Source organism: Anastrepha obliqua, chromosome 3 (genome assembly GCF_027943255.1).
Source record: "Anastrepha obliqua isolate idAnaObli1 chromosome 3, idAnaObli1_1.0, whole genome shotgun sequence".
NCBI lineage: Eukaryota > Metazoa > Arthropoda > Insecta > Diptera > Tephritidae > Anastrepha > Anastrepha obliqua.
The window spans coordinates 5,526,216-5,538,336 of record NC_072894.1 but is presented as its reverse complement, the minus strand read 5'-3'; the positions used below and the strand labels follow the sequence as shown (position 1 = coordinate 5,538,336).

At 35.4% G+C, this 12,121-nt stretch overlaps 1 protein-coding gene across 1 annotated transcript; it reads left to right on the top strand.

The window, feature by feature from the left end:
* The first annotated feature begins 4,249 nt into the window (after positions 1–4,249).
* LOC129241454 (uncharacterized) lies at positions 4,250–11,902 on the top strand. The gene is made up of 2 exons (XM_054877782.1): positions 4,250–4,651; positions 10,706–11,902. The coding sequence occupies exons 1-2, from the start codon at positions 4,379–4,381 to the stop codon at positions 10,868–10,870; spliced, it is 438 nt and encodes a 145-aa protein (XP_054733757.1). The 5' UTR covers positions 4,250–4,378; the 3' UTR covers positions 10,871–11,902.
* Positions 11,903–12,121: the final 219 nt, after the last annotated feature.

Genomic DNA, 12,121 nt, shown 5'->3' with positions numbered 1-12,121 from the left:
TCATAGGCGCAGTCGCAGCGGTCAGATTTTTTTAGTCGCAACGACGCTGAAAAATCCAAAATATTCTATAACACTAAGTTCGAGCTCATATGCCCATATGCCCGTATGCCAATTTTCTCGCCAATTCGAAAATAGTCAATATTGTAATATTTCGCGTTGAATTATTTGCCAATATTTGGTAAATCTTCAATTTTTGTGAAGTCGAGTGGCCGCGGCTCCGTACATATGTATGCATCAATATATGTATGTAAATATGTGTTCTAAATTCTCGACAGCAATAGCAAATCGAAATATTCTGTCGCAAGTGCTCGCAGCCTCATATGTATGTATGGCTATGGCAGTTTGTATGCATGTATTTATGTACTATATATGAGTGTTTTGCTTTTGCACGTCCATAGGAACAATTTTTCATATGCAGATATTTATTTTATTGAGCTGAACGAATATGTGTATTGATATTCTAATGAAATCCTGTCGAATTGTATTATTGGTATATGTCTCTTTAAGATCCTCTTACCAAATAAATATTATTACCTTAAGAAAATGAAATACTAGTTTTAAGATACTACTGTTGGAGGGCCCTTGATCGCAAACTATACCTTTCAAATTTAACCCCATTTTTTTTAGTTGTGCGACATTTTTGTCCAAAATGGACATCAATGTCTCCGTACGTATACCACCACTGGAGATATAATACGAAAACACGTATTTCCATTTGGAGCACAATCCCTTAACCATAAAAAATAAACATTTATTCCCAATTTTGTTTTCGCGTTGACCTTCCCCATGGTCTACAAACCCATCGATAACATCTCTAGCTTTATTATAGCTCAAGTCCGACTTGATGATAATTTCATCGAATAATAGAACGCTTATGCGTTCGGTGTCGGACATATTTGAAACAATTTTTTCTAAATTATCACAGACATTGGCATCGAACCCCGGAACAACATATTTGATGGGGCGCCAACGCGAAAGGGATGATTTATGGGGCAAAGCAAAACCTAGATCGTCACGCATAAACGTATATGCTTTGGAGGACATATAATTGATGTTTTGGGCCAATGTCTTTTCCTCCTCGCTATAACGATTTTTTTGGCCACTGACGATCATTCTTGCGAAAGTTACAGCATCACTGCTTGAAGTTTCTTCCGCAAGAACTGCACGAGTACACAAATATTTATATTTTTGCAGTAGCTTCTCATTTTCTGCTTCTAACTCTTGAATTCTTTTTTTTAATTTTATTTCATTGCTCCGATAATAACGAGCAGCCTGAGCAAATCGTTCGCTACTGCTTGTGATTTCTAAGTCCTCACAGATGTTTTTGTTTTTGGGTACCTGCCTTGTTTCCTCTAGCATAGAATATTTTTCGAATTCTTCTAACGTGAGATCATTTGCTACACCTACACCTACTGTACGATTTACGTACACTTTAGTAACGGGCGGGCAAACCCAATCAGAGCCAGTACTAGGTGAGCGACTTCTAGTAACTGGCTCTAATCTTAAAGATGGAACAGCCCCATCTAAAACTTTATAACGAGTTACTTGCTCTGGACTAAAGTGGCGCTTACAAACATATAGCTTGTCAGAATCTGCTGGTTGCACGTTGCAAGCCAGGGCCCAACTAATTCGAGCCTCTCCTCGTCGAGGAAATTCATACAACGTATGACCCTTTTCCACCACGCATCCTACCACGCAACAGCTCCGTTGCTTTTTTGGAATTGTACAGCTGTATGTAGGGTCATCGTCGTGCCCTATTAAGAAAATTTATTTTATAATATAATATAAACGTATAATAATTCAAAGAAGGTTATAGGCATGTTTTTATGATGGAACTCCCTTCCCACAGCCCCCAGGCCGCGCCACCACTCTCATTCATCACTAATAATCGAATATTGCTGAATGTACTTTAAATCTCTTCCTATTAGTCCCTACTCCTACTACTACTATTTTTACCTTACTTTCCTTTTAATACTTTATCTTTACTACTATCTGTAATTTTAATTTTAATTTTGATTTTACTGTTTATCTTTTTATGTAAACTATTCTGAAGGTCAATCATTGTAAAAATAACCTATGGTTGTATGTTTTGACTTAGTAATAATAAATAATAATAAATAAATAATATTTGCTTAAATTTAATCTAAAAACTCTTAGTTTTCCCTATTTCCCACTATTTATAGCACACTCTAGACTTCACAATCCGCATAAGCTGTTCAAATGCAAAGTTCAAAAACGGTTTGAGATAGAAAATTAATAAAAATAATTTTGCTTGATATTTTTCTGATTGGTTGTTTTGATTTTATTCAATAAGGCATAGTAACGGATGCCGGGTATTGTAATATTATGGTTATTAATAAAAAATTATTTTCTATGAAATATATGCACATACACATTCAAAAATAATTTAAATTTCTTAACTTCCTCCACTTTCCTGCCTCAAAACTCTAATGCTACCAGTTAGCAAACCTCACCCTCAATAAAACCTATCCACCCTAATATTATATCAAATGTATGCAATAAAACCTATCCACCCTAATATTATATCAAATGAATGCAATACATCAGTAGGTATGTGTGTTTGATATTATTGTAGGTTCGCTTTAGCGAAATATAAAAACACACATACCTACTTATGTATTGCGCAAAAACTTACCTAAACGAAGGGTGGGGATGGCACCCTTTTTCAAACATTGTCCCCCCACAACACATGCCTCAAAGTGTTTTACACACACAAATGAGTTGTGGGGTGGAAGATGTTCCGTCCTGGCAATATGCAAATTCTGCCTCCATTTGTCTGCTAATATGGGGTCCTGTGGGAAAGAAAATAATTTCACTTCACTGTTTTTTAAATAACACCCGCGCACACGACACGTTCTGCTCATTTTTAAATCGAAAAAGTTTAAAAAAATTCGGAAAATCGAAAGCGTTTGAAAATTGCGCGACGTCAATCAAAAGTTTTTCTCAAACTAAAGTTCATTAGACTCTTTTGGTTTGACATGGAAATTTTGGCGCAAATTACGCAAAATCAATTCAAATTCAAAAATGAATTTTCATGCAAATAAAGAGACAAAAAGCACCTGTAACCTAACTTTGGCACAAAACGGAAAGTTTCCAAAAAACAAGCTCTTAATTCTCAAAAGCTGTTAAATTTCTGCAGTTGAGCATATTTCTGTTAACGTTCTGTGAAAAATGTCGCTCAGATGTCGCTGTTGTGTACCACGCGCGCAAAACGAGTACCCCTGAAAAGTGCTGTCATTTAAGTCATTGAGACTTCTCTATATTTAACGTTCTCTGCTGCGTGTCACTAGTTCTAGGTGATCATATGGGCTCCGCATGATTCAAAACAGAACGGCCATTTGCCTTAAATGTTCCCAGCAACAATTCTTTGATTTCCCTCGAAGGGCTACTGGCTAGCGATTTGAGGACGTTGTTGCGATTTTGACCTTAAATAGCGGTTATACGGGCTAAGAAGCAAACTATGAAGTGTAACACTTAGTAACTTGGGGGTTATTGCCAGTCAGTGTTGGCGAGCCATCGGCTTTAACCTTCCGTTGTAATTTGACCTCTTTTCTATGGGTGCTGATTTGAACGATGTTATATTTGATACATAATGGCATGCATGACAAATCTTGGATCTACGCACATGAACCAGAAACAAAACAGCCATCGACAGTAGGGGTGTTTCAAGACGAGCTTAATCCAACAAAAATTGTTTGCTAAAGAAACACCTTAAAGTATGATCGGCTGTTTTTCAGAGAATCTGGTCATGTCGCAACTTTTATACTGGAGAAACTTAAAACAGTAAATTCTGATTGGTACAAAATCAAGCACTGAAGACAAATGATTCTTTGCCCCGACAAGGCAAGGCTTCGCGTATCGGCTCACACAAGAGAGTTTTTGAGCACTCAAAATATCGAATTAATGGATCACCCGCCTAATAATTTCCGTTTTACTTCCAATATCAAAAATAAAATGTGAGCTCCACTGTTTTTCAACACTTGAAGAAGCTGCTGAAACTTTAAACAGCTCGTTTTAGAAGTGTCCACTTCCGAGTGACGAAAGTGCTTTGGAAATTGGAGCGAGTGTAAAAGTATATTGACTTCCAAGGATAATATTTTGAAAAACAATAAAGCACTTTTCATTATTATTTTACTGTATTTTCATTATTGGGCGCAAAGCTTAAAAGGTAATCCTCGTACAATGATTTTAGAACGATTCTTAAATCAAAATCAGTTGACATATTTTTATACAAAAAAATTATCACAAATAACGTAAATAAAAAATCTATCGAACTCCAAAATTCTTTTTTAAATTGACATACATACATAAATTACATACCCCGAAAAATTTTATTTATATACCGCTATTTGCAAAAATGGGCGAAGTCAATGAGCTAAATAATGAATTCGATTGCTTACTGGAGAAACTGGAATGTATTCATCAACACTTGAATTTCCGCGAAAAGTCCATTGTTACCGAATGGATAAAAAAGCTAAAGAAGTCGAATGAAACTTTGGACGAACTAAAACTGCGTTTAGATTTTATTGAATATTTTATCAACTGCTGGAAGTGCGGCATCTTTAGCTCGGAGCCCTTCAATAAAGTACCACAGCCGAACACCCCGTTGCACAAGTTGCGATATATGTTGGTATGTATGCACGTCACTCTAATCTGATTTTGTAAGTATGCACGCATGTTGCTATGTTAGTAAATTAAGGATAGCTAACTGTGCATTGCATACAGTGATGGTAAATGTAGGGAAAATTCCCTACATGTAGGGATTTTTGTCGAAAAATGTGGGTGTAGGGAAAAGAAGGACAGATTTTTTTAAATTCTGTAAATGTAGGGAATTTTCAAGAAGGACAGAAAAAATTTTAAAATATCGGGGTAAAATTAAAAAAGTTCATTTAAAATAAAAATCCGTAGTAAGATTTCATGCTTTTCCTTATGGCAGCATACTTTTAAAAGCGTTAATACGGCAACATTGCCGTTTTTTTCTTCGTTAACGCTAGCACGATTTTTTCTTTGCGCGAAAATTGTTAGTTGTCCCACGTTTTCTGGTGCTTTTCACTTTTGAAGTAAGTTTACAATTATTTTAGTTTTAGCTTTTTTTATATTTAAAATGCATATATTTTACAAAAATGAGCTGCTCCTCTTCGACTGCTTCTTCGGAGGAACACTAGGAAAAACAATGCAAGTATCGGAAACAAAAGTTCAATAACAAGTGGCTTGACGACGAAATTTTAGTGGCTAGTTTGAAGCTGTAGCTAACGATTTATTCAAATGCAAATGCACTGCGTGCGACAAAGTTTTGAGCTGTGGCAAGTCTGATTTACAGAAGCACGCCGAAACAAAAATGCACCAAAAAAAAGAGGTTGTCTGTAAAGTCGGTTTACTGACGATAGCTTAACGTGATAACGTCATAAGAAAATACTGATTGAATGGTTGCATTTTCAAAAGAAAATTTTAATTTTATTTGTTTGATAGATATTTTGTATGGATATAGAGAATGAGTTAACATTAACATAACATAATATACTTTAACATAACATAACATAACATAACATAACACAACACAACACGACATAACATAACATAACATAACATAACATAACATAACATAACATAACATAACATAACATAACATAACATACCATAACATAACATAACATTACATTACATTACATAACATAACAAATTACCCCGTATTAAAGCACTTATCAACAGCTTTCATTTGATACCCATATTGTACATACACAACCAAAGGTTACCCGGGTCCACGTTTTGACCTATATCTCGAGACCCCAGTCACGGAGCGGCATGAAAAATACTCTGTACTAAAGCATTCACCAACAGCTTCAATTTGATATCCATATTGTACAAACACATTCTAGGGTCCACGTTTTGGTCTCTATCTCGAGACCCTAGTCACGGAGCAGCATGAAACATACTCTGGACTAAAGTATTCACCAACAGCTTCCATTTGATACCCATATTGTACATACACATCCGAAGGTTACCCGGGTCCACGTTTTGACCTATATCTCGAGCCCTATTTCCAAAATAAAATATAATCCATGTTACTCGTGGATGATGTAGCTTTCGAATGGTGAAAGAATTTTTAAAATCGGTCCAGTAGTTTTGAGCCTATTCATTACAAACAAACAAAGTTTTCCTCTTTATAATATTAGTATAGACAACATATCTTATAAGGTATATGGTAAATATTACCATACATTTTTTCCTTCATATATAATAAAAAAATTAATAATTATAACATTAAAACAACAGGTATTATTAACAAACTTGGTTTTATTTTAAATTCTTCAAGTGAATCAAATTAATAATAATCAATAAGAAGGCATATGCAAATACAAATACGTGAATTTATATATGTACATTTGCGCATATACATACATACATATATACGCTCACTTAAGTAGGAGAGAGCAAGATATCGAACGTTGCCGTTCGTTTGCTTTGTTTGCTTTGTCGTTCGTTCCGCCCTTTCGCTTGCAGTTCATTCAATGCAATGAGCAAGGTAACGGCAATGAGCAAGGTAACACTAATATGAGCAAGGTAACACTAATGAGCAAGGTAACACTAATATGAGCAAGGTAACGGCAATGAGCAAGGTAACACTAATATGAGCAAGGTAACTACATATGAACAGTAATGAGCAAGGTAACACTAATATGAGCAAGGTAACGGCAATGAGCAAGGTAACTACATATGAACAGTAATGAGCAAGGTAACTACATATGAACAGTAATGAGCAAGGTAACACTAATATGAGCAAGGTAACGGCAATGAGCAAGGTAACTACATATGAACAGTAATGAGCAAGGTAACTACATATGAACAGTAATGAGCAAGGTAACACTAATATGAGCAAGGTAACGGCAATGAGCAAGGTAACTACATATGAACAGTAATGAGCAAGGTAACTACATATGAACAGTAATGAGCAAGGTAACGACACATTTTTTCGTGCGTGCAGCCTGTTAAATCGAATTATAAGACGTTAAAAATATGAAAGCAATTAAAAAGACATCTAAAATAAACAGCTTTTTTTAGAAAAGGCGAGTAAACCAAATGGTTCCAGAAATTTCGAAATAAGACTTAGCATGTTCTTCGCTGAGCATAATGTCGCCCTGCAAGTGGTGGACCATTTAATCCCACTCTTAAAAGAAATCGTGCCCGATTCTGAAATAATAAAAAACTCTGAGCTCGGAAGAAAGAAGAGCACCAGCATAATAAAAAATGAATTGGCAAAAGAAGAAAAAGACAATTTAGTTAAAAAATTAAAAATAAACAAATTTTCCATAATGATCGATGAGAGCACAGACATCGGACTCAATAAGCATATGTGTCTCATGGTGAGATTTTTCGACGAGGAAAGCGAGCGACTTGTGGTTAAGCTGCTGGATCTAATTCCAATAAGAACTGATTGCACTGCAGAAGCTCTGTACGGAATGTTTAAAAAATCTTAAGCAAACAATTCAAATTTGACGTTGCAATTGCCTCATTATAGTGTAAACACAGGAGAAAAAAAATGTAGGGAATTTCGTAGGGAAAATTTGTTGTAAGCGTAGGGAAAAGTAGAGAATTTTTTTGGGCTGTGTAGGGATTTTTCAAAAAACCATTTACCATCACTGATTGCATATAGAATATATCCGAAATTAAAAAATAAATCACAGGGACAGAGTAAGGACTGCTGTGTTTAGAAAGATAACTCGACAATTTAAAAAGGATTTCTCTTGCGCAAATGCAGGCCCTTAAAACATTTTTTGAAATGTTAGTAAAAACTACTTTGAGGAATGAAATTCGAAATAATTTCTATTTGCCGTGGGACATACTTGTTCTTGTTTTTGCAGCAGCATAAATATTCACCAGACACGCATGGAGAAAAGTCCTTGAGCGAAAGTCCTTGACCGGATATAAATCCGTCTCGTTCTGGTAACGTAGGTCCGACTGTCGTGGGAACACCTTGGAACATACTCTTATACATTTGTTAAACTGAAATAACTTTAAAAGAAATTAACCCTGTTTTATATTGCTATCAAAGAAAATTCATCAGTAGAACAACTGATTGGTTTTTTTCTTGTGACTTGGTGGTTTGAATGTCAAAGTGATCTGGTTTTTGTGATTTTGTTTTTTGTATACATTCTGATTTTAATTTTGACATTCAAACCATCAAATTGCAACAAAAAAATATAGGGTTTTCCAAACGGAGGTGTTATTTTGATATTCAAGGAAAAATGATATTTCCTAATATAAATGATCGGATGTCTATTTCATTATAAAGAGGAAGGTATGCCGGTAATAGTGGAAAATAACATCAGGCAAATGACCACCACGACCACGCTTACAGGGCAATATCCTCTCCATGAAAATTTCCATAACCGAATTGCAAAGTGGCTGCCCTATGTCCTCGATAGCCTCGAGAATTCCATCTTTGATGTCTTGAATCGAACCTTGGCTGTTAGCGTAGACCTTCTCTTTCACGTGGCCCCAAAGAAAAAAGTCACAAGGTGTTAAATCACAACATCTCGGGGGCCAATTGTGACTACCTCTTCGAGAGATAAGACGGTCCGGAAACTTTGCCCGTGAAAGATCAATGGTTTCGTTGCTTGTGTGGCACATAGCGTCGTCTTGTTGAAAATAAACGTTGTCCAGATCAAAACCATCCAATTCCGGCCATAATAAAGCGCAATACATTCCCCAATAGCATCTGTTATTGGAAAGACCCATACTTGTAAGTTTTGCATATCTGTCGGGTGTTTTTTTAGCTGCATGATAACTATCGATTTAAGGTTTGACAGCTGAGAATGGAAAACTGTGTTGTCATTTCTGTTCAGTAGGATTTGGCAAGGCATCGAATTCGCTTTCGAATTGAGGAGATTTACTTTGAAAAAAAAAAGAAAATCTTGTCGCGATGGTCATAGAACCTTCCTCTTTCGAAAAGAGGAAGCTGCTGCCGTTGTGCTGCCAAAAATTAATCAGCTCAACATCGAGAACCGCTGCAAAATGGCTGTTCGATAAGAAGTTCGCATAGATCTATCACAGACGTTGGAATACCGTTGCGTTATGTGGATTTTCATCCCGCCATTTTAATTAAATTTAAAAAAAAGCATCACCGATATTTGGTTCCAACAAGATGGCGCAACTTGTCATACAGCGCGCTTAACAATCGATTTATTGAGATATTCAAGCCACCATTGACCTCATACGGTAGCTTTATTGGAAAAAGTAGTCAAATTGAACTGATGGAATGGACTATGTAACACGTAGCCGCGTCGGACATATGCCAAATATCATATTCAAAAAATAAATGCCATTACATTATCTACCAGATTATAATACACAAAAATACATTCCAACGACATTTCTGTTTCGGATTATCATTTCAAATTCTCAGGTTTGGATAAAAAGAAATCCACTATTTTCGTGTATAGTTTTTGCGCAAATGGTTCAAAACTATTTTATGGTCGATCTTTAGCTCCTCGGCGACGCTACTACTACTAACATGCCGGCCAACTCCGATTATTCCTATGATTTTATGGACATTTTCAACATCCTCGACATTTTCTTTAACATCAAAAATGCCTGAACGGAATCGACGAAACCAAAATTGCACGTAATTTGCTGTTAAAGTATGGGCACCATAAACACAATTCACAATTTCAGCGGCCTGGCTTGCATTTTCGCCTTTATCAAAGAAAAATTGTCAAATGCACCGAATTTTCTCTTTGTTGACCTTCATTGTTAACACCCTGTAACTCACAACTGAATGGAACAAACAAAAAACAACAAAATAATTTTCTTAGTGTGAAATGACGCGCTGACAACGAGCATAAATTTAAACAAAATCGATACTTTACAAGATATCGATCACTACAGCTATCTACCGAGAAAATAATGGATTTCTTTTTCCCCAAACTAATATTTAGTAAATTAAAAAAAAAAACAGCTGCTCAGCTGACGTACAATTTCGTCAGTTTTGTTTACAAACAACTTTTTCCCCGCTCTACTCCCTTCTTGGTTTTCATCAACTTAAATTAACTTTTCATTTATGTTTAGATTAAATTAGATTTGTGAGGGGTTGGGCAAGTCAAAGTACTCAGTCAGGAGACCATTGTACTACACTCGGATAGATTTCAGCAGAAAGAATAGAGAAGTAGGAAAGATAAAATTAGTTTCAGGTCACTCTTCCACAAATCTCTTGGATACGTTGATAAATCTTAAGAGATCCGGAAGAGGAAGAGTATGAACTTATATATCGCAACCCAATATCGTAAGTCTGATTCTGGAAAACGCTGGACAGCTACAGAGAAAATGCTCTTCGGATAGGCATATCATTTATCCACGACAGTCGGTTCTACGTTATCGAAACGACCCGGATTTATATCCGGCCAAGGACTGTCACTTCAGCAGCATTCCCCGTTTGTAAGTATGGGGAATGTTTATGCAGCTACAACAACAACAACAACATATCATTTATGTTTACAAAAACCCTATTTTGACGCTTTCTTCTTAGTATTTCAACTCACTTCATCTGTAATTACGTCACAGCAAAATTTTATGCTCATTTCTCCATTTCGATCTGCGTAAATTTTTACTTATCATTCGTGAATTCGTTTGCCCATTAATTGCGTAAGCAAGCCATTGACATAAGTACGTATGCATTATCTTTCTTCAGCCACCCGACCACAAAATTCGCAGTGTTGATGCAACTTCAGACGAACAACGCAGACTTTATATTGAAGAAATGTTTGAAAGTATGCCGGACAGAGGCGCCTTTCTCTCCGATCAACCGGTGCCTTTGGATGGAACATTCTTTTTGGTGTTGATAAATCAAAAATAAATTTCGCACAAACACTAATTTTATTTTATTTCAAAGTATGTATACATAAATTTAATTTTAGTCAAAATGTACATATGTATGTAAAATTTAAAATTGCAACTTAGTTCTATACATATTTTCACAATCTTAAAATCATTCATATACGCGTAGTTTTAAAATACACTCGTATATGTTTGCATTATAGCTCGTATTTAAGTTGTATTTTCTTGATTACTTATTCGATTACTTTCAACTCCAATTCACGACAAAATTTGTTTTCGTGCAATAAAATGCTTACATTTACATTTATATTAAATTATCGGTGTCAATTACATACATACTCGTATATATATATCCTCTTAGTTTGTATTTACAATCTTACAAATGCAATTTTATTTTATTTGAATTGATTCCATTAAAAAGAGCAAAGAAAAACTAAGGTCGGACAGAACCGAACTTTAATTATATACTCGGTGCAAATTTTTCAAAATTTCTAAACGGCCGTTTAATGCCATAGAGGCCGCATGCCAAGCTGATATTTCTACCAATTTCAATGCGCGGTTCAACACATATTTATATGTGTACATATATGTATACCGTATACTTTATAGACGGACGGAAATTAAATGTTTGTTTTTGTTTGTATGTTTTGTTATTGCACTTACTAGCGGTCGGTACCACGACAAGTGTACTAGCTTTATTAAAATTATATAGTAAATAAATTTGTAAATTTTTACTCGAGTTTTCGGGTGCACACACAGACGGACTGAAGGACGGCCGAACGAACATACCTGCTGGCTTGAGCGATTCTGCCCATCATTTCAACATTTTAGTTTATATATGTATGTTCACATCCAACTCAACTCCGCTATGCTCGTACAAACAACCGTTATACTAATGCGCTCGGGTATAGAAAATAAATCAAATTTGACTGTAATCCTACAAGTAAGCTAACCTAAGCCACATCTAGTTGGTACTTACATATTTTAAGTGCGGGCGTGAGTTTTAGTTTTTAGTTCCAAAACTTCTAGTTGTGGCGAAAAATAATATAAAATATAGAAAACCAGCATCGGTTGTATATGTACGCAATATTATCATCTATTACATGATTATATTTTTTTTTTTTTGTTGAAAAAGTAAGTAAATCCAGTATATATGTACAGGGTTGGCCATATTAAACTGACCCATTGAGTAACTTTATAACTTTTTACTGTAATTTGAAATCTAAGGTTTACGTCAACAAGCCAAAGACACTAGGCGCACTTAAGGCCA